The sequence below is a fragment of the Bos mutus genome, chromosome 2 (genome assembly GCF_027580195.1).
Source record: "Bos mutus isolate GX-2022 chromosome 2, NWIPB_WYAK_1.1, whole genome shotgun sequence".
Lineage (NCBI taxonomy): Eukaryota > Metazoa > Chordata > Mammalia > Artiodactyla > Bovidae > Bos > Bos mutus.
This window is the reverse complement of record NC_091618.1, coordinates 92,254,904-92,279,243: the sequence shown is the minus strand read 5'-3', so window position 1 is coordinate 92,279,243 and position 24,340 is coordinate 92,254,904. Positions and strand designations below refer to the sequence as shown.

General features: G+C 41.1%; 1 protein-coding gene across 5 annotated transcripts in view; it reads right to left on the bottom strand.

The window, feature by feature from the left end:
- Positions 1–24,340, bottom strand: part of FMNL2 (formin like 2) — a 331,750-nt gene that overhangs the window by 45,287 nt on the left and 262,123 nt on the right. For all 5 annotated transcript variants that reach the window (XM_070390407.1, XM_070390388.1, XM_070390394.1 and 2 more), the window contains 3 exons: positions 22,797–22,905; positions 18,908–18,984; positions 17,109–17,202 (listed from right to left, as the gene is read on the bottom strand). In XM_070390407.1, the coding sequence (XP_070246508.1) occupies positions 17,109–17,202; positions 18,908–18,984; positions 22,797–22,905 (280 nt within the window). The remainder of the gene's footprint in view (positions 1–17,108; positions 17,203–18,907; positions 18,985–22,796; positions 22,906–24,340) is intronic.

The window sequence follows — 24,340 nt, the reverse complement described above, 5'->3', positions numbered from 1 at the left end:
GAACACCCTTGTGAAAACTTCAGTCACTTTTCCAGATGTTTCCAAATACCCAGATGTTTGGCACCAGGCAGACAAAGCATCCAGATGACTGTTTCACTTCCCATGCACATATGTTGCAGTTCTGAACAAAGAATCCTAACATAGAAGCAAAGGGCTAGTAAAATCCCCAGAGGACAACTTGTTGACATACCACACCTTAAATGAGAAATGCATTTTTATCGCTCCTCTTAAAAAAAAGATGGCCTTCATTAAATTCTAGAGAGTGAGGCTCCACCATACAATTCCTCATCAATGACATCTTTCAGGAATATTTCTAATGTCGGACTTGAAATTCTCTGGTTTCACTTGTAAGACTCACATCTCTTGGTCATCAGTAATGATTCGGATTCTTTCAAGGCTTCTATTCCCACAGGAAGACCAAAATACCTTCCAGTTGTTTAAAATGATGGGTTTTTTTAAACTGGCAAATGGCAAAGGCCTCTAGTCATTTCTGGGACAACTTGCCAGTTAGATTCCTCGATAGTAGAAAAAAGTCTAACTCTATGCTTTATCCCATTCATTTTCCCTCTCAACTTTGCTCTTTGAACATATACACAATTTGGTCAAGTGAGGTGGGCGGGGGGAACGAGAGGGACACAATGACACATGTCCAGTGGTCACCACATGTTCACTGAACCACAGCAACAGCACATGGCAGGAGCTGCGTCAATCCTGTGACATGCCCACCACAGACCTTGGGACCTGCTTAGGAGGCAGACGCCAACCCATGCTATCCTCTTGCATGAATCACAACAAATCAAATTAAATCAAACAAAGATGTGCTAAGAACTCAGAGGCCTTGAAGACAAGGACTCTCTGCTTGCTAGATCAAAGACCTCAGTCCACAAATAGGCAAATGCCTGAAGTTTATCTGCTGCTCCTTACCTAATTCTCACTTCACGGTCTCTTCTACTTCTGTGCTCTGCCCCAGTTCTGGGTCTTCGTCAGGGAGACCCTGCTTTAGCCTTTGGTCACCATGTCCACCAAGTCAAAGACGACAGGAGGTTACAGATTTGGGCAGCAGTTCTTAAAGTGGGGTCTTTGAACACTGAGGGCTCCTGAGCCCCTATTCCAGGGTTTGTGAGATCAAAACTATTTGTATAATAATACTAAGATGCTACTTACCTTTTTCACAGAATTAACATTTGCACTGGTGGTACAAAAGCAATGAGAGATGAATGAAACTACTGGTGACTTATACAAATCAAGGCAGTGGCAACAAATTATATGAGCAATCACTGTATTCACCACAGCCATGCACTCTCAGTTTTGTTTTGTTTTTAATACAGTTTCACTTAAGAATATCCTTGATAATGCAATGAAGTTTTAAAGTGAAGTCGTTCAGTTGTGTCTGACTCTCTGTGACCCTATGGACTATATAGTCTGCCAGGCTCCTCCATCCAAGGGATTTCCCAGACAAGAATACTGGAGTGGGACGCCATTTCCTTCTCTAGGGGATCTTCCAGATCCAGGGATTGAACCCTCGTCTCCCGCATTGCAGGCAGGAGCCACCAGGGAAGCCACTTAGATGGCTCAGCCATCTGAGCCTCCAGGGAAGCTGATAATGCAATAAAAGTATTAATTTTATTAAGTCTCAACCCTTGAATAGACACCTTTTTAATATTCTATATGAGGAAATAAGAACCCTACATAAAGCACTTTTGCTGCATATTAACATATGGGAATCAACCACACCATATAAAGAACAACCCATATGCCATCTCTCCATGAAGATAAGTCAAACCATTCAGAGACAGGATAGGGTCTTCTATGCAGAAAAGAGTCCTCCATTAGTTTATGAGGTAGAAAAAGAAAAGACTTCCCTTTAGTTTTTATGGTTAACAAGGCAAGGTACAATCCCTGGCATTTAGCAGGTTACACTGAAGCAATCCCTTACCGTTCTCTGGATGTCTCTGGAGTGTCATATGGAGGCTCATTAGAAGACCAGGTTTTTCTTCTCAAAGCCAAGTCAATGTTAGATTCCAAACAAGAATATGAGAGAAATACAGAAACAGTTTTCTCCTGCATGGTCTATGAGGACATATGTTCCCCAAGTTCAGGGAGAATCAGACTCAGTCAATCTGCCTAATTAGACAAATTTGTCCTGGAATGCGTGACATGCTGTAATATCAAACCAACAAGAACAAACAGGCAAGGAACCAAAAGATTACTTTCTACCAAAGCACTAAACATGTCCTTGCTACCTACCACACAGAATATACTCTTCCCTAGTTTTACACCTATTCCTGGAAGCCACTTCCACATGGAAAATTCAGTGTGGTCCTTAGCAGCGTACCAGCTAATCTGAGCTACCACATGTACTGCTGGTACATGTACTAGTATGGAAGGAACCCTCATTTTTCCATGGCCAAAACCAAACTGCTGAAACAAAACAGAGCTACAGCTCATGTTACTGTGACTGGCCACTTCCACTTTGCAGTGACGCACAGCTGATGGGGAGACTCTGTCTGAGAGCTCAACTTTATGAGGAAAGGAGAGTGGCAGTGGTTGCTGGATCATCATCAGGAACCACTGAGCCACTTTCCTCTTCTGAGCATGTTTCAGTCCAATGTCTGAATGAAAACCCAGTGTGACTATATATTCCTGGCAGATCGATACATAGTATAAAGAGCTGGGCAGGAGCCACATGCATCACTGTGGTGAAAGGAGTAAAAAGTGGCTATGGATCTACCATGAGCCAGAGCTACAGAGCCTAAACTGTGACTCTGAAGCCCAGGCTTTCAAACACTGCCCAAGCCAGGATGCTTTCAACTTTCACAGACGGGATGTTCCTAGGGGCAGGCACCCACATGTCCACAAACTCAGCTCACCTGCTGGTTAGAGAAGCAGTAAGCTCCTTTAGATTTTTAAGTGAGATCTGGGTTTACAGGGGCTTCCCTGGTGGTTCAGATGGTAAAGAGTCTGCCTGCAATACAGGAGACACAGGTTCAATCCCTGGGTTGGAAAGATTCCCTGGAGAAGGGAATGGCAACCCACTACAGTATTCTTGCCTGGAAAAATCCCCTGGACAGAGGAGCCTGGCGGGCAACAGTCCATGGAGTCACAAAGAGTCAGACATGACTAAGCGACTAACACTTTCACTTTCTGGGTTTAGAGACTGATGCAGCCATTTCCAGGCAGTCATAAAGGGAACTAGAGACTAAAACCACACTGTAGGCTAAAATCACCATAACTTATAAATATTTCTATCCTAAGACTATCACTATCTTATCAACTAGCCTAGGACACATTACTTTTTGCTTGTGTTCATAAATTCTTGTAGCTATCATTATCTAGGTGTCTTCTTTTAATATCTGTAGTCAAAGAAGCACTTTATATTTTTATATAGAATATATATTCTATATAAAATTCTAGAATTTTATGATTAGAATTTTATGATTCTAGAATTTTATATAGAATCATAAAATGGTAGAACTGGAAGGGATATAGAGACAATGTGACTAACTTGTCACCTAAAGCAAGACTTGCACACAATATACCAGACTCACCAGGGATCCTCTTCCTTCTTGCCTACCTTTGTGTCAAGTGTTGGCTTCTTCTGAGAATCCCTGTAGCTCATTCTAGCTTGGTGCCTTTGTGGAGTTCAACTTCTTTAGTATAATCCTATTCTCTACTTGGAAAACACACACACACAATTCCCAGTCACCTCTGTTTAAGCCTGTTCTCCCATTCATTATCTTCAGTGCAGAACTAAGAATCTGATCATATTACCATCACTAAAAAAATTAACTTAAAAAGACAATTTTCTTCACCTGAAAAAAAAAAAAAAATCCCAGCTCTTATTTGTTCGCTGTGGCTGTGCTTCCTTCTTAATTAAATTTATGCTGTTAGAATAGATTCTTATTCTCCAACCTATGTCCATCCCCAATTCAGAGGATCACGCTGTCTCTTGTCAACTTTTCCTCGATTTTATGGCTTCATACCCACTGTCATGGCTACAAATTTGGTTCAGGGCCCAGTCATTTAATGTCTGACCTGCCTGTCTTCCAAACTCTAGCATCTCTGCCCTCTGTTTTTTATGCAGAGATTGATAATTTTTAAGATATATCAGGATTACATAAAATGCCTTCTTAGGTTTCCACAAAATCAAACAGAGTTGATATAAAAGCACTTTAAAAACTATAAAGCACTGTTGCTTCCCTTTCCATTTTCTTTTTCCCTCCTACTTACATCTGTCTTCCAGTTGAGATTTCTTTTTTCATCACAGTGTAGATTTTCTGAACCTCCAGTATTCATCAGAGCCTTAATTGTGATTGCCTCCTGTTATGCTTTATACTATGTAACATGGGCCCCAGTCAGATATTTTTTTCTTGTCAACTAGCACATTTATTCTGACACATATTACCTCCAGGACAGACTTTATGCTGCTCGTCTCTCTCTCTGCTCCCAGAGTTGCCTCCACTGACTAAATCAAGTCTCTTCCTTTGTAATTGTGCACAAGACTTCATGCCTCTCTTTGGGCTCCATACAAACAGCTCAGATTATCCTGTTTTTTTTTTTTTTTTTTAATATTTATTTACTTATTTGTCTGCATAGAGTCTTAGTTGTGGCATCTTAGTTGCCTGACCAGGGGTCGAACCTGCATCCCCTGCATTGCAAGGCAGATTCTTAGCCACAGGACCACCAGGGAATCTCTATCTTGGGTTTTACAAATAACTTCAAACATTCCAATAATCTACCCAATCAATACTGATTGATTAAGTCTGCCTTTTGGTAGAAGATTGAAGGTGTGTATCAATTTGTGTAGAAGGTGTTTGATATGTGACAATATGTTATATAACACTATGAGCCTTGACAATATGTTATGTAACACTACGAGTTCAATGGATCTGTATAAAAATGCCAAGCTTGCCACTTACTAAAGTATGTCAGTTGGCCTATTTACTCTGAACCCCTCTTTGCTTATTCCTAATTCACTGGGTAGAGATTATAATTAGAGTAATATATGCTAGCCTGTCAGCACTCAGCAAATAAACGTACCTTTACTATTTCTGTACATGCATATGCCTTTTTAAAACACTTAACTAATATACTGCTGCTGCTAAGTCGCTTCAGTCGTGTCCGACTCTGTGCCACCCCATAGACAGCAGCCCACCAGGCTCCCCTGTCCCTGGGATTCTCCAGGCAAGAACACTGGAGTGGGTTGCCATTTCCTTCTCCAATGCATGAAAGTGAAAAGTGAAAGGGAAGTCACTCAGTCGTGTCCGACTCTTTGTAACCCCATGGACTGAAGCCCACCAGGCTCCCCTGTCCCTGGGATTATCCAGGCAAGAACACTAAAGTGGGTTGCCATTTCCTTCTCCAATGCATGAAAGTGAAAAGTGAAAAGTGAAAGTGCAGTCGCTCAGTAGTGTCCGACTCCTTGTGACCCCATGGACTGCAGCCTACCAGGCTCCTCCGCCCATGGGATTTTCCAGGCAAGAGTACTGGAGTGGGGTGCCATTGCCTTCTCCAAACTAATATACTAAGTAAGATTTAAAACATGGAATAAAATGCAAGACTTTCATGAACACTGCTCATGTTTTCTTTCTGAAGATGATTGTTTGTTAATTTAAAACAAACCAAAACAAAACCCTTCTGTACTGACTTTGGAGCCCAAATAAATAAACATGCTCATGTTTTAGAATTATTTAAATTTCAAATGAAATTTGAACTTCACTCAGAAAGGGAGTCAAGGTCAATCAGCATATTCATTGGCAAAAAGAACTAAAACTTTAGCTTAAATTATAAAATGGAATAAAAATTTAAATATAAACACAACTCTAAAAGTTTTGAGTTATAGCTAATTTTAGCCCACATTTGGTCCTTAACTAAGTATCTATTAAAGTCAGTCCTGTCTTTTTCAAAGCAATGGAAATTTTGTGGGACAAAAATCATGCTTTTATTTTCTGTCACACTCTCCTGATCTTACAACAGTGTTTTTTCTCTGATAAGAAATTTGCTCAACAATTCCCTAGAACTTCCAAAGAATTCTGCCTTACTAGTCCTGGAAAAAAAAAAAAAGTGGCAATGATCCATGCCTTTATTTTTGGAGAGATGTTACACAAAAGACAACTGAGCATCTTTAGAAAGGACAGTTCAGTTCAGTTCAGTCACTCAGTCGTGTCCGACTCTTTGCAACCCCATGAATCGCAGCACGCCAGGCCTCCCTGTCATTACCAACTCCCAGAATTCACTCAGACCTATGTCCATTGAGTCAGTGATGCCATCCAGCCATCTCATCCTCTGTCGTCCCCTTCTCCTCCCGCCCCCAATCCCTCCCAGCATCACAGTCTTTTCCAATGAGTCAACTCTTCGCATGAGGTGACCAAAGTACTGGAGTTTCAGCTTCAGCATCATTCCTTCCAAAGAAATCCCAGGGCTGATCTCCTTCAGAATGGCCTGGTTGGATCTCCTTGCAGTCCAAGGGACTCTCAAGAGTCTTCTCCAACACCACAGTTCAAAAGCATCAATTCTTCGGTGCTCAGCCTTCTTCACAGTCCAACTCTCACATCCATACATGACCACAGGAAAAACCATAGCCTTGACTAGATGGACCTTTGTTGGCAAAGTAATGTCTCTGCTTTTGAATATGCTATCTAGGTTGGTCATAACTTTCCTTCCAAGGAGTAAGTGTCTTTTAATTTCATGGCTGCAGTCACCATCTGCAGTGATTTTGGAGCCCCCAAAAATAAAGTCTGACACTGTTTCCACTGTTTCCCTATCTATTTCCCATGAAGTGATGGGACCAGATGCCATGATCTTCGTTTTCTGAAGAGGAAGCCAAATGGAAAGTTCCTGGAAGGGAAAATCCCACTCTGCACAACAGGGACATTTAGCTACATGAGACAAAATGTTACCTCTCAAACATTGCAAGCAGTAGAAATAAACATACAGGCAAATTGAAAGCAACTCTGCTACTCCAAACTCTTTCACTGGCTTCTCTTTAGGGCTTACTACTATGCATAAATGGGCTTCCCAGGTGGCAGTGCAGTGGTAAAGAATCTGCCTGCCAAATCAAAAGGCAAAAGAAGCACAAGTTTGATCCCTGGGTCAGGAAGATCCCCTGGAGGAGGACATGGCAACCCAGTCCAGTGTTCTTGCCTAGAGAATCCCATGGTCAGAGGAGCCTGGCAGGCTACAGTCCATGGGGTCACAAGGAGTCGGACACGACTAAGCACACATACATCACTAATTACTACACTAAATAATCTTTCTACTGTTACTCATAATACATGTACGTACATACAACATATATACACACAGATACATAAATATGATTTGTCTTTTCCTAGTTAACAAATCTTTTTTTTTTTTTTACAAACACTTTCATAATTATTTTAACAGCTCTATTTGGATCTACAAGCTTATTTAGTAAGATGGTTCATGTGGTCCTATGTCTTGGTGTAGCCACTGCTTAACCTAGACTTAACAACAACTAAAAAAACCTATAATTCAAAATTGTTTGACATTCAAAAGCAATTCTTTCTAGTTCCACTTATTTAAAACAACTTAAAAAACAGCCAGACCAAAGGTAGAATACTAAAGTATACTTAAGTCCTAAGATACAGGCTGAAAATATATATATCCTTACTATGCAAGTCAGGATGGAGCGAGGGAGACAGAGAATAGGGCGGCAGTGCTTTCACATAGCAGAGAAGGCAATGGCACCCCACTCCAGTACTCTTGCCTGGAAAACCCCACGGATGGAGGAGCCTGGAAGGCTGCAGTCCATGGGGTCACAAAGAGTCGGACACGACTGAGCAACTTCACTTTCACTTTTCACTTTCCTGCATTGGAGAAGGAAATGGCAACCCACTCCACTGTTCTTGCCTGGAGAATCCCAGGGACAGCAGAGCCTGGTAGGCTGCCGTCTATGGGGTCACAAAGAGTTGGACATGACTGAAGCGACTTAGTAGCAGCAGCTTTCACATAGAAAAAGAAACCAAAGAGATCCTACAGTTAAAGATCCTTTAGCGTTACTCTGCAGAAAATGCCAAAATGACAACCAAATCCTGACCAGGAACTGAAAATTCACATTCTAATGGTACTTGGTGATGATATTGCCAAAGTTAGAGCGTTGTGACTTCAATTCTATTATCAACACACAGCAGAGTGTTTCATACCATCCTTATGTACCCACACCCAAAGCATCATCTCAATGTCAAAGAAACACCTCCCAAGTGAAACATCCATGTGGAGGGCCCTGAGCCAGCCTTTGCTTCAGATTCTCTGGGGCCTTAAAGCAATAATATACAGCTTTCGCTGCTTTCTCTCAAGATCTTTCATTACTTTCCTAGAATATAATATCAGGGCATGCAGGCCAACTGCTTTACAGTTGGCAAAGGGCACAGGTTTAAGAAATGGCATTTTACATGCATAAAAACAAGGAGGCAACACCCTATCTTTTTTTTTTAAGTGGCTGCTACAAGTGAAATAGAAGATGAAGATCCCTATTGTGCAAAATTGCATTCAGTCTTGTGGAGAGAGACAAGGGTCTAATTAAAGTCAGGTTGAGAGGCAAAGCATCTCTACAAATGCTCACCAGAAATCATGATAATCTGCCTTGTGCATGTGGGCTCAGTCATGTCCAGCTCTCTGCAACCCCATGGACTGTAGCCCTCCTCTGTCCATGGGATTCTCCAGGCAAGAATACTGAAGCAGTTGCCATTTCCTCCTCCAGGGGATCTTCCTGACCCAGGGATCAAACTCATATCTCCTAAGTCTCTTACATTGGCAGACAGATTCTTTACCACTGTGTGACCCAAGTATCATCATCTCCTGTACTTTTGTTAACTCAAAAAAAAAAAAGAAGCTTTCCCAGGCCCACATCCCAGGAAAGTCCTGAAGATGTTAGAAATGAATGAATACAACCACTGGGGGAGCAGACAACTGTCAATGGAGGAAGAGGCCCAAGGAGTTGGACATATGAATGTCAAAGTGTCTGAAAGAAAATTCAGACCCCACCCACAGCCTACTCTGTCAACCTGACCTCACCCTGGGTCCACCCACCTGACTTCTGCAGCTAAATGTTACAGCCAGTTCTTTACTAACTGAGAGAGTCAACCGAAACATCCCCTGCTTGAAGAAGAGTGAGGAATATATCACCTGCTTTGTGTGACCTTAGGCCACTGGGCAATAGGAAGTCTCTGGAGTAAGTCATGAGGGATTGCTTTCATGATCTGCTCATAACTTTCTATCCCACCTGTTCTCTTCCCACACCCTACCTTCTGTAAGACTGGACTTAAGGTGGACTGGAGACAGAAGGTGAACTAAAGGCCTAGAGGGCTCCCAAGGGCTCAAATGGTAAAGAATCAGCCTGCAATGCAGGAGACCTGGGTTTGATCCCTGGGTTGGGAAAAATCCCCTGGAGGAGGGCATGGCAACCCACTCCAGTATTCTTGCCTGGATAATGCACATGGACAGAGGAGCCTGGTGGGCTACAGTCCATGGGGTCACAAAGAGTTGGACAGGGCTGAGCGACTAAGCACGCAGCACACAAAGTCCTTGAAGTTTTATGAAGATGCCACGTTCTTCACATCAAATGACATTTTTACCTGATGTGGTAGGCCACAAAGATATCTAAGTCCTAATCCTATTACTGTGATTATTTACCTTATGTGTAAGGAAATATGCACTTTGAAGATATGATTAAGCCAAGGATATGGACATGGGTAGATTATCCTGGATTATCTGGGTGAGCCAAATATAATCACAATGGTCATTAAAGGAAGGAGGCCAGAAGAGAAGGGGCCATGAGCCAAGGAATGGAAGCAATTTCTGGAAACCGAAAAGGACAAGGAAATAGATTCCCCAGGAGAACACCACCCTATAGACTATATTTTATATAGATATGACCAACAGAACTGCAAAATAATAAATTTGTGTTGTTATAAGCCATTAAAGCTTGTGGCAATTTGTTACAACAGTGGCAAGAAATTAATATACCTGGTTAATTCTTATTCATCCTAAACTCAGCTCAGGCACCCTTTCCTATAGGAAGCATCCCCTTTCAGGATGAGCTTTCAGCTCAGAGCCCGTATCTGCCCTCTGTCCTTCTCCTCCTCCTGGTTAGTTGTTCTTCTTTTTGCAAAGCACCTGGCATTCACCTTCATACAGCCTAGAGCAATGACTACAGAAATACTGGTTTCCTTAATTGGATTGGGATGCTCCCTCTTAAGGGTAGAACTCTTAATGGTCATACTTATTTTCTTATTTCCAATGTTTATCATTGTTTCTGACAGATAGGGGCACGCAAATGCTCATAATTTTTTTCCTACAAGTTAGCATGACTCATCCCTTGATTCTCAGCAGGATACCAGCCTTCACTTCCTTATTCCACAATAAAGACCGAGATGATAGACAAGCAACTAGTTCATTACCACGGGCTCAGAAACCCTATATAAATGGCTCCTTTCTCCTCCAAAAAAAGTAATAACCATTCTTTTTCTCTCCAATGAAAAAGTTTACACAGTTTTTGGTTCTGAGGAGAAACCAAGTATTACACTGGGTGAAAAAGAAAAAATAGAAGAGGAGCAGCTAAATGGATAAATTATCAAAAAGTTATTAAGGTGAACTGTATTTTCCAAAGATGACCCCAGGACACTCTTCCACCCACATGTTCTTCTGCATTATGACCCTTACACTCCACCATCAAGAAGTCAAGTCATTGCCTTCCCCTTAGCATCTGGGCTGGCCTTAGTGACTCGCTTGTAACCCACAGAACATAGCAAAAGCAACACTGATGACTTCAGAGGAAAGTTCAAAAGACACATTGTGACTTCTGGCTCTCTGAATGCCTGCTCTGCAGCTGCTCCCTCCTGGACACTCCCTGTTAGAGGCCAGCTGTCAGGCCACAAGAAGCTCCAGCCACAGGGAGTTCCACATGCAGGCAACTCTGGTTGACTCACAAACTCAGCCTTTGAGTCATCACAGCCCAGAAACTAGACATAAGAGCGAGAAACCCTCCAAGTGAAACCCCGCCTTGTCAATCGGATCTTCCCTGATGAGACCCTAGATGCAAAGGACCAAAGACAATTAACCGTGACATGCCCAACCTGACCTCCTGGCACATAGAATCCATGAGCCTAAGAAGACTAAGTTCGGAGTAATTTATTACAAACAAGTAACAACTGCCACAGTGAACACACAGTCCAAAAGACAATCACGGTGACTTTACTTCCTGATCCTTGGAAGATGGACAGGCTGGAGAAGAGTCCGGGTAAATTAGACTGACCTAATTCTGGCCTGCTAGGGTGAAATACACACATGCTCTAGAACTATCACTCCCAGAGTTTGAGATTTGAACAACTACTTTGCTTATAACTCAAGAAGAGACTGAAAAAACTAAGTACCCTGCCCTCTATGCTGAGAATTTTACCAGTGAATGAGTTATCCGGATGGCTTGTGCTGGGTTTATAATCCTACCCCCTTCAAATATTTGAGAGGTTAGATTAGACGGGATTAAATTCAGAAGGATGCTGGAAGCACACCAAAATGTCTGCTCTCCTTCCTGCCCAATTGGGTCCACTGTAAATAAAACTTGACAGGCTTTCTTAAATCAACATAATCATGTGCAGCACAAGTGCTTTCAGATGCCCAGTAGCTAAACCACATCAGCTTACTTAGCAAGCCTTCTAGCAATAGGTGAAAAAAATAATGGCTCCTGCCAAGACTGCTATGTCCAAGAGAATTGGTGGCCTCAAGTGACTCATTTCAACAAGGCTCCATTTATCTGTGCTGGAAGGTCCAAAGTGGGAAGGCGTTGGGCCTTTAATAACCAAACTCAGGCCTCGGGTTTATTTGTTAAAGCCAGATGCTGTCATTTTGGAAGCAGATGAGAACACAGTTATAATCGATCTGGAATCCTGATGAATTCCAGGTGCACCTTCCAGCAGTCTGGGGAAGTGGGTAGCTCAAAGACCTCAGAGAATTTTTATTATTACTGTCATAGTGAGCTATTCTGCTGCAGAGTCTGCACGGCCTCAGTACTTTTTCCTTGTGATTCCAAACAGGCACACCTTTTTTGACCAACTTTTGGGGACACTTTCTTAAAGGCAATTTCTCAGCTACATCAAAGAATATAGCAAAAAGAAACAGCCTGACTAAGAAAAGTTGAGGAGAGCAAGATCTAGGTAGGCGATCTCAGGGTTCCTAAGGGAAACTGGATTAAATATAGTGTTCTGACTCCAAAGTGGAGGCCAGTTGATGTCCTTAACCAGTAAGTGTAGCTTTATGACCCAGTGGGTTGCTAGCTGTGGCCCATGTCCTTTGAGAGAAAAGAAAAAGTACGACCAGAACCCCAAACAGTGTTCATGGTGTCCAGGCTTCAAGGTCACAGCCTGAGTCCAGCGACCTTTTAGGAATGCCTGCCTATTTTCCAGGCCTGTTTCTCCAGGCTCCTTATGATCTCTGTGCATTTCCTGACATCCTTCCAATCAACCCATCCTTCCAATCTTAGCCTAGACACTGCTAGGCTCAGTTTTTGCTTCTTGTAAACAAGACCCTGAACTAATGTAAATACCAACACAGCAACCTTTACTTTCAAATGTATTCTTTCTTCTCTCTGGTAGACCAAGTGCTCATGAACATATATTGCTAGGTAACTAAGAAAGCATCAATTAGGGAAGATGGCACTCTGTCCTTCTACGTGGCTAAATTAGAAAAAACAGATGACTCCTTGTTCTCACCCTGATCCTCAATTCAGGACCATAAACTTTCACGAGATGTTTCAACATCACAACCAGATGTGTTAACTCCTTTTACTAAAAAAAAAAAAAAAAAAAAACTTTTTAAGGGAAAAGAATTCAAGGAGCATAAGAGATGACTAAAGGTTCAGTCATGTCACAAATGATACTTGGCACAAGTTTACTATCTGTAAACTTATGTTTACAGATTTATGTAATTTATGTAATTACAAAGTTATGTAATTACAAAAAAATTATGTAATTAAAACTTATTTATTATGATAAACATTAGGGTGATATATGTGCTTGCTCAGTGATGTCAGGCTTAGTCCCAAACCTCCAAACCCACTAAAAGCAAGGTCTTGGGTTAATATCCTTCCCACCATCTCACGTGCCTGCTTAGTTAAGTCGGACTTTGGGATCCCATACACCGTAGCCCGCCAGGCTCCTCTGTCCATGGGATTTCCCAGGCAAGAATACTGTAGTGAATTGCCATTTCCTCCTCCAGGGGATCTTCCCAACCCAGGGATCAAACCCACTTCTCCTGCATCTCTTGCATTAGCAGATGGATTCTCTACCACTGAACCACCAGGGAAACCCTTCTCACCGTCAGATACCATTAAACTGGAAGTGCTATTTTCCTAAAATATATACTTCAGATATTGTAAGACAAGCCATAAGATTTCACTGCAAAAACACAGAAAATCACACTTGCTTGGATTTTGAATATTAACTGAAATATGAGAAATTAATGTAATCACATGTTAAAATCTGTCAAAAGCTAAAAGATACTTTCTTTTCATTTATGTTTGAATTAATTAGTGGTAGTGAAATAGGAGAGAATGGATTTGTTGGCTCAAGAAGCAGAGAGGAAAAGAACTGTGCTACATACTTAAAATGTGTAGTCTTTAAATATCCTCTCAGCATCTGGTGCCACATTGCAGCAGTACGCTCAGCTATGTTCTAACAGTGATCCAAGCCCAGAGGGTCTGACACTCTAATGCACATTACTTTATCTTCAAAAATAGATATCAATATCTGATGTTGAAGCCCACCAGTCTGCAACTGGTGGGTTAATCCCTTCATTTTTCTTTAAGGAGACGAATGGAATCCCACTTACTAAATGAGATAAAAGCATGAAAAACAATCTTCTTGAGGGTAAAGACCCTGCCATGGTCCTCCTCCCGAGGATTCTGGTGGCTGGCTGTGTGTTCTCTCTGCTATAGCTCAATAAGCATTTCTCATTGACCAAGATTCTACCTGCACTGGGAATCTGAGACCATAAGGACAACTTTTCCTAATCAGGAACAACTGCCTCCCAAACCTCCCTAAACCCAAGATTTCACTGACATTTTGCTAAAATGATTAACGAATGTACTGTTCACTGTGACATATATGGGGGGAAAAAATCCCCTCACATAAAGATAGGAGCAAAAGAGAAAAGAAATTCAGAAGATACTGACCTGTGGGTGGCATTGTATTTTTTTAAAACAAAGATCAACATAAACTAACATAAATGTTCAAACCTGAGATTGAACAGATAAATAAGTAGATGCTCTTCTCACCTACCCCTAAGAATGTAGTTTCTGGTTATTAGGATAATCCTTCTCCTGGCCTGTCTACATGAACACCACAGCTTGAGGTCAGCGCAAGCCAAGAGCACACACAGAACCAGCACTGTCCTTGTCCCCACTCCCATGTGACATGGTTTGTTTTCTCTGAGAAGCAACTGCTGGCCCAAGGAGACATCAGAATTTAAACACCCACGATCGTTCATAAGCAATTACACAAATGAGGGAAAGCTGAGTTAAAGCTCTACAAATTCAAAGTCAAAACTTAGTTCTCTGTACTACTAACCAGCTATAAGATTTAGGATTACTTTTTGTTTTTCTCAACTGAGTACACATAACGCCCTAAATGGCTAAACCATATACAATTCTGATACCAGACAGTTAAAACTCAATTCTGTAAGTCTTTTGTATTATGTGTAAGAAAGGCACTCTACCTTATCTAAGAGAAAACAAATTTAACACTCATCTCATGATTTGCTGGTTTCAATAAATACTGACTCTATACAATTATAATTTCAAGGCATAATTTGATCTGCAGTATAATCAGTTGCTTGTTAATATTAGAACAGTTATATCTACATTGCAGGCAGATTCTTTACCAGCTGAGTCACAAGGGAAGCCCAAGAATACTGGAGTGGGTAGCCTATCCCTTCTCCAGGGGATCTTCCCAACCCAGGAATCGAACCAGGGTCTCCTGCATTGCAGGCAGATTCTTTACCAACTGAGCTGTTCAGGGAAGCCCAAGGAAGCCCACTGACAACTGTATAGTGAGTGCTTCCAGCGTGGAAAAGACTTCAGCATGTGATATGATCTAATGATAAAGATTTTCAAGTTCTATTAGCTTCACATGCTGTTTTACTTTCATTTTAGACCCATCCACCCACATAGCTCCTTATTTATAAATACATGTTTTACATCCTGTTTATGACATAATAAAAACATTCACAGACAAGCACTCACACATTCTTATCTCTCAAGACTCTGTGTGTTTTATGGGGCAGGGTGCTCGGGGCTGGTACACTGGGATGACCCAGAGGGATGGGATGGGGAAGGAGGTGGGAGGGGGTTCAGGATGGGGAATGCATGTACACCCGTGGCTGATTCATGTCAATGTATGGCAGAGCCACTACAGTGTTGCAGAGTAATTAGCCTCCAATTAAAACGAATAAATTTATTTTTTAAAAAAAGAGACTCTATATGTTTTGGAAGCCAGTATATGAATTTAAAGATTTACTACTATTCTTCATCATTTTCTTAGAACCCAGATATTTTTTTTACTACTAAGGCTGAATACAGAAAAAGACAGTATTAGGTTCTGTCCATGACTGGAATTAGCAAAATGGATAATATAAAAATCTAAAGGCAGTGACAGCAGGGGAGGAAGGCCATGTAAATAGAGAGGCAGGAGGACCGTTTTCCCTGTTGACAGAAGCATCTTTGAAGCTCGCCAGCCCATGAAGAGGATTGTGTGTCAGTCATTAGTATACCTGTCAGCTGCGGTAGTGAATCCAATTAAGGGAGCAGAGCGGGAGCACGGGCTCCTAGGTCCTGTCTCAGGATACTGATACACAACCAGGTCCAACCATCACCCAAAACAGAAGTTCAAAATCAGGAGCACCAAATCTTAACTCCAGCTCTTCTGCTTGTCTGACCATGGGGCCATGGGCAAACGATATATTTGAAATTTTATTCTCCTATGACATGGAGATATTAACACTAGTCTATAAGAACCAAACAATTTCATGTTGTATCTGACAAGCCGCCAGCACACAGTAGGTCCTCAATAAATACTCCGAATAGTTGTGTTCTACTCTAGATGGTCCCAGGAGAGACGAGAGAGAGTTTGGAAGTCCCTCTGAGATCTGGATTTTTCATTCAGCTTGGCTCTTAAAGCAGAAGCATCTGAAATCAGATGGCATTACCAGAATAAAAGGCACACCTTGGCTGATGCTCCTATTTTTATAACCTGGGGCTCCAAGTGTCCATTACTTTTGTCACGTCCCACCTCAAAGTAGCCTCAGATGTTAGACACATACATGGGAGTTGGCAGGCACCCCTCTTGGCTATAGAATGCTGCATGCCACCACCAAAGGAAACTGGCTATAATTTCAGTTGTGATGTCTTGATATTTTGGTTCAGAATCCCTGGTCACATTATCTGTGTGTAATTGTTTCTTCATTTGTAGTCATTTAGTTTCCATTTCAAACATGCATGTCCATTGGTTTATCGTTTTCATGTGACAGGACTGCTTGATTAAGATTACAAACTGCTAAAAATCAGTGTCTGTATTTATTTGATCAGTTCCTCATAGCATCTAGCAAAGCAGGGATCATACATATGATTTGAGGAAAGTAACTATGATGAAAGAGCTCATAAAATGTACAAGGTGGATGCTCAAGTAACAACCATAATGAAAACCACATACGTTTAACAAAACCAGTTTTCAGATTTGGCTATTTCATATTCTCCATAGGAAAAGCAGTGCTACAAAGAGTTTTTAACTCTTCTTGGAAATGGGACAGCCAAGAAAGCTTAATGCTTCCATTTAAGATATTTAGACTTCTCCCTGAGTGACATTTGAGAAAATTAACAATTATATCTTTGGGCCCTAGAATAAATAAAAAGTAAACCATGGTGGTGGACATTAACTAGATTTATTGCTGTGATCATTTTGCAATATATATAAATATCAAATATGTCAATTCTATTTCAATAACACGCACACACACACAAAAGGTAAATCATTCTGTTCAAAGATGTCCAAACATAAGGTGCTTATGTGAACATACTTTTTAAGATGAGAATATCCTACCTCCTTAAAGTTGTCAAATGCTGATAAAATGATTTCATGCCCACCTCTGACAAGACAAACGGCTGCCAACAGCTCTAAGACAAGGGCTTTTGTTCTGTCAAAACAAGAAGGAAAAAACTCACAAATCAGTGAAAGTGAATGAACGATGAGTCAGCTGTTCCTTCCAAGATGAATATGATAATAAATATTTGCCAGTGTATTTTTTTAAATGTTTACTAATTAAGGCACAGTTATATTAAAAACACATACATTTTAAAACTTTTACGATCTTCTACACATGTGTCTTCTCTGGGGTAGCAAGTTTGCAAGGCATATTTCCCACTCCCAGGATTACAAGTTACTTATAAATGAAAATTAATTCTGAGATGATTAAGTCTTTCTGTTCTATCATCAACTGACTCCGTGTAATATGGTCGAAAAAGTATTTTTTAATGAGTTAAAGAAGATAGGAAACACAGAATTTTCAGTAAAATCACCCATTGGATAAATATTTTCTCTGGTTCTGGAGTTAAAGATATAATAACATTTGCTGAAAAAGTTCAAAATCAACCGAATCAATGTCCTATTAATACACTGCAAATCTGCTAATTTGCAGTGGCTCCATACAAATCTTCCATGATAATGCAAGTTTCCAAAACTACTTCTTTCCATACAGGATCTGAAAGGAGCTGGCTTACAGCTGTGCTAATACAGGAATATTTTCTCTGACTCAAGAAAATAAAACTTCATCTAAAATATTTTTAGAAGGAGAACCTTAGAGATACAATCTAAGTTTTCAAACACAATGTCAAGGACAGCATCACTGCTTCAGAGTATGATTACTTCAGTATTTCATCTTTTTTCTGGAATAAAAGCTATTGCCAACCTCTAAACAAAGACCATTCTGAAAACCCACAGTATCAATTGTCTTAAGAAAAATGAATAATGACTTCCCTCAGTGTCAGATAGAGAGACAAAGAAGCATGACTACTTGGGATTCTAGTAAACTTAAGGAAGCAAGCACAAAGTTGCAGAGGCGTTCATCAGGGGAAGTATGAAATAATAATATTCAACATTTAAATAGGATTTACAGTTTGCATTGCATTTTCAATCACAAAGGCTGTAACTTCTAATCACATTTTTTAGCTGAATTAACAGTTTTCAGATGTGCAATCTTGTCAGAGAGATCTGATAAAAGGGAGTAACAGTGTGAAACTAGACATGCATTAGAACAGAAAAGGCATTATACTAACTAAAATAAATTGATGAAGACAGGCTTTTGGAGGTAATCTGTGAAATGAATAGTATATGGCACTTGCCTTTATAGGAAAGGGAACATGAAAAGAAACCTGCATGCAGTTATTTTTGTTTTGTGGTGTTTTCTGTTTGGTTTGGTAATAAAAGTTACATGTGAAAAGGTTGCAAATGAAGTGTGGACAAGCAGTAGTAGTTGTAGTGAGCTTTCAGCACCAAGTGGTGTGGCTAGGGCTGAATCAAGACTCTCCTGGATCCAATCCTGACAACCTGGCAGCTTCATGCTCTTCACCAAGTTTTGCTAAATTTGCAAGGATGCTGAGAACCAGGCCTCAAGAGGAATGAAAGCTTGAAGAGAAGGGCCAGAGTTGTCACCAGTTTCTCAACTCCACCACATGTAAAACTGTAATGTTGATGAAAAGAAAATTCTACTTAGCCGAGGAGTCTACTGGCAATCCAAATTCAAAAAATCACTCTTGAAAGTTTCCAAACTCTAATTTGATTCTTGACGAGCTGTCTGCTGTCCCTAGTTTGATTAAGATTTGAATATTATGAACCCAGCTTACCTTGGATTCTTGTTGTTCAAGCTTAGTGCAATCTCATTGACAGCATGTGGGTGAGACATGACCATGTTGAAACCATACTGAAACGGGTATGGAAAAAACAAAGCATTAGGAGTTGAGAGAACTGTCAATGTTGATTAAAAAGCAAAAACCTGAAGTTTCTATCTAATGTAATTTTATATCATCATAAGTACACTTATGTCTCTAGCACAGTGTCTGCACACATTTCTCTATTTCAGGAATGATGCTATTATCGAGGTACTATATTCCCATTCTCTATGAATAAACTATATGTGTCTCTATCAAAATGATGAAAAGGCTCCAGGCCAGTGATCTCAATCCTGCTATTTGGCAAAATCACCTGGAAAAGTCAACAAAACAAAACACCAGCTCTCCGGGACTCACTCCAGGTCAATTTATTCTGAATCTCAAGGATGGGGCCCTGGCATGTGAATTTCTTTGAGCTGACTTCACTACACTGCAGGGTTGACAACCACCACTTCTAATCCCTTCTCTATCAGCAATGGCTCTTAGGACCCAGAGCCTAGGGAAAACCTGCTTTGCTCTGAGGCATGTTACCTCGTCCTTCTATAAAATGAACAAAGCTCAGTAAAAGGATCAAGAATCATTCTCAATTCTGCCAAGCTGAGGAATTATTCCTTTTTCTGCAAACTCTCAGCTCATGACCTTATTTCCAATTACACCCAGAAAACATAAGCAATTAGGAAAAAAACTTCCAAAAGCTCCCACCACCGCATCAATACACCCACACAGATCTGTGGCTCCCCTCCTTACTTCTTTCCAAAGATGAAGTCTCCATGCGCCCGTCTAAGGCCCTTCGCCGACTCGAGCTCTTGATTCCAATCCCTCTCACTACTCAAGAACATTATCAGTCATGTCTGACTCTTTGTGACCCCATGGACTATAGCCCACCAGGCTCCTCTGTCCATGAAATTCTCCAGGCAAGAGTACTGAAGTGGGTTGCCATGCCCTGCTCCAGGGGATTACCCCGACCCAGGGATCAAATCCAGGTCTCCTGCACTGCAAGTGGATTCTTTACCATCTGAGCCACCAGGGAAGACCGAAGAACATCATATGCTCCAGCAATTGTCCCATTCCCCTATCATTATTTTTCTCTCTGACTCATTACCATTAGCATAAAAAACATGATGCAAATTCTTTTATCTTAAACAACAAAAACAGAATCTCTCTGGACCCTACAACCTATGTCCAGCCACTGTCTCATTTTTCTGCTGTTCTTTTACAGCAAAATTCTAAATCACTCATGGTCTCCAATTCCTCTCCTCCTATTCTCTCTCAACACCATGTCCATCAGGCATTGCATCCCCGCCATTCCAACGAAACTGTATCAAGATGATCCAAGACCTGCACTTTGCTAGAGCCCATGCCATAAGTTCATCTTACAACACTCAGCAGCAGCACTGGGCACAGCCAACCACTCTCTCTCCTGGACCTGGCTCCTACTTCTCAGCTGCTTCCCTGTCAGACTAGCTAGTATTCCCTCATCTCTCTGACTTTAAACAGGGTGCCCAAAGTTATTTGAGACTCAGCTCATTCTTTGCTTCTCTGTCTATCCCTGCTGATCTCTTTCACTCCCCCGTCTTTATAGGCCATCTACTGACTCTCAAACTTGTAGCTCCAGCCCAGACCTCCAGACCCTGAACTCCCGACTGGCATTTCTGACCACCTATTTAAGATCCCTATTTAGATGTACTTTGGCCACCTCATGCGAAGAGTTGACTCATTGGAAAAGACTCTAATGCTGGGAGGGATTGGGGGCAAGAGGAGAAGGGGACGACAGAGGATGAGATGGCGGGATGGCATCACTGACTCGATGGACGTGAGTCTCAGTGAACTCTGGGAGTTGATGATGGACAGGGAGGCCTGGTGTGCTGCGATTCATGGGGTCGCAAAGAGTCGAACACAACTGAGCGACTGATCTGATCTGATCTGATTTAGATGTCTATGGACATCTCACAGTTAACATCTCTCCAACTGGAATACTAATAAGGTCTCCCAAATCTGCTCATCCTGGAGCCTTCCACAGCTTAGTAGACGGCAACTCCATCTCAGAGGTGCCCAGGACAAACCGCTACGAGCTGTCCTTGACGCCTCACCACATCCCCACTGCTACTGTCCTTACCACCGAAACAAAACCAGAGCCTGGCCACCTCTCATCACCTCTGCTGCTATTACCTTGGTTCATGCCACCATCAACACTCACCTAAACTAATGCAACAGCCTTCTAAAAGGTCTACCTCCTTTTGTCTTTGCCCCCTGGAGTCAATCCTAACAAAGAAGCCAGATGGATCATGCTAAATTCCAGTGACAGATCAAGTCACACTTTTCCTCAGAATGCTTCAGCAGCATTCCAGTGAGCATGAAGCCAGTGTCCTTTCAGTGACTTAAAGCCCTACATAATCAGGACCCCTCTGTAACTTCAGATTTCGCCTTCTGCTCCTCTCTACTTACTCATTCTGATCCAGCCAAACTGACCTGAGCACACCAGACCTATTCCTACCTCAGCAACTTTTGCACTTGCCCTTCTCTCTGACTATAATTTTCTTTCTTAAATATTCCTTACCTTGTTCCCTTATTCTAGTTGTTACATAAATGTTACCTTCTCCGTGACACTTTTCTGGCTAGCCTATTTAAAAATGAACTTGCATTTTTGGCACTTATTCTTATTTCTTGATTATTTTTTCTACAGGACTTAGTTCTCTGGAGCCAGTCTTCCTCAGTTCAAAGCCAAGTTCACCACTTATAGCCATACTTAACTTCTCTGTGTTTCAGTTTCCTCCCTCATGGGAGAGTAATATTACTAATCTCACAGGACTCTTTTGAGGCTTAAATTAAGTAATAGGTTTTAAAGTTCTAGACTGTAGGAAGCACTGTGTAAGTGTCAGCTTTTATTTCATCACTAATATTATCTGGAGTGCTGTATATAGTTCACCGATTGTCTATCACCATCTCCCCCCAATAGAAAGTAAGTTCCCTGAGGTATTTATTTTTTTGCTGCTGTGTTCCCTACACCTAGAATAGGATCTATTGGGCAATGCTCAAAAAAATTAATTGACTGAGAGAATAAATGCATGTTTCCCTTCTTAAATTTAATCTGGCAAGTTTATGTTGGGTTTGAACTCTAATACTGATCTGTGTATTTACCATCGGTTTCTATTTGGATCCATCTATAGAATCTGTGTCAGTGGAGATAAAATCCTATTTTCTTATTTGAACCATGTCTAAATTCTCAGCCATGGTTTGATTTTATACTTTTGACCCTTCAGCTCACCGTAGATACTCCAGGCTCTAATTCCCACTCTGTCATTAGGATTAATCCCACATACTGTAATTAGTAACTCCCAGTGATTCTCAGAGTGAAGACAGTCTGTATCAGTCATCTAAGGAGGACTCTGCTCTTCTACCAAGCATCCTCTCAGTGCTTCTCATGAAGATGAGGAACCACAGGGTCCAACACAGTAATTATAATCCCTTGCCTGTCCTCACATAACTCTTTGAGGAGCAATGACCTACGCAGTGTGTGAGATTACTCATTCCCAGGTTCCAAAGTTGTTATTATTGCCCCAGACCAGTGGCTTACTCTGTCTCTAATAGTCAAAAACACTTACCAAGTAATCTAGATAAGCTTACCACTGGAGGAGGAAAATGTCTTCCCTTTAAATGCATTACACATCAGAAATGCTAACTAAAAGGGCAATGAATTATGAGCAGTAGAAGGAACCAGACCTTTCTTCTCTAAAATATTTCATTAAATCCTGATATTTACTTCAAATAGAAATACAAAGATACCAAAGAGAACAAGATTGAGTCTGATGATTTCAGATTTTAAGGATTATAAACAGAAACATACCTGATAATTCATGATGGCACGTAAACACATGATACAGACATGCACGTCATCTTTCTTACTCACTAATCTTGAATTTTTCAGGGTTCTTCTGCTTGGCAAAGTATTGTATCTACAAATAAAAAGGGAAACTTCTATAAAACTAAGGATTACTTTCTTAGCATGGGCAGATGCACTTTAAAAATGGACACGGTTCTCTATCTGTACCTACACCTAAATGAAGATTGCAGGTCAAACCACCACTAACGAACCCATCACCACAAGCATCCCATCACCACAAAACTGTTTCCACAGGCTGTGAGGCCTAGACAATTCTGTGCAGTTGTTATCATCTTGTCAGGCCATATACCCGTGGACAGTGATGCTGAACTCACAGCATATAACAAATCAGACTGTACGTGAGACTCATCGACAAGCCAGGCTCTAATGTGCAGACCAAGCTAGATTTGCACACATGACATGCATGCGGATTACATATGTGAACAAGTGAAGGGGTAAAACCCAGCTTATACAGAGATCTCCTATCATCTGACCCAATTTTAACTGTATTTTCCCATCATTGCTTTCAAGAGTCCCTGTTTCAGAGTTTAAGCCTAGGCAAGATCATACAGCTGTCATATCAGCCTGTGATACTGAATTTTGATGTGCAAAACCTAAACAATATGCGCATGCCTCCACACCCACACCCAAACTCCGGTCTAGCAGCTAAAACTGAGACAGAAATGTGGTGACAGTTCAAACGGTTAGGATGTTACAACGTCAGGGTTCATTCTGGAGACCCTATATTACCAGGCCTTAGTTCTCCCTTCTGTAGATTTATCAGAGTATACAAGGCATAGAGAGTGACAGTGTAAGATGGGGAAAGCAGACAGATGACAGTTCTAAGGGTTTCATTATGAGCCTTAAATGACAGCTTCAGAGGAAAAACAGGTAAGTTTTCTCTGCAACTCCAAGCCTGAAACGAAAGCAAGTTTCAAAAGCTGTCAACTACTTTCCGAGAGTCAATGACAGAAATGCTCCACAAAAGAGGCTAGAGACCTTCACTCTCCTTGAATTAAGCTAGTTAAAAATTTTTAAGGAAGCCATGATTAATATTAACCGCTTTCAGAAGTCTCACAGGTGCGGACTAAGAGTTGAAAACTGAATTGACAGGTTTGTCTCCAACAGCTCAGCTGAGCAGAACTTTGACATTTTCTATTCAAAAACTATCAAACAGGAAAAAAAGATGATTCGTTTACATAAGCCTACTAATGAGCCAAAGAAATTTTTGAAAAGCACCCCAGTAAGTCACTTGCATCAACATACCTGACTGTGCAAAATCTGGTTTGCTCATGCTACTTTTAAAGAATGGTTTTTCTAAGGACTGTCTGCTTTCCTCACCCTGGAAAACAACAGTTCAGCAATGGAAGATAGCCTAATTCAGTTTTGAATGCAAAAACAATGTTCAGATTTTGCTGTTAGTAAGCCTAATTTCAGCTTCTAAAATACACTTTTAAAAGGTGCTGCACTCTGTCATAACTCCAGCCCAAGGTCTCACAGAATCTGGG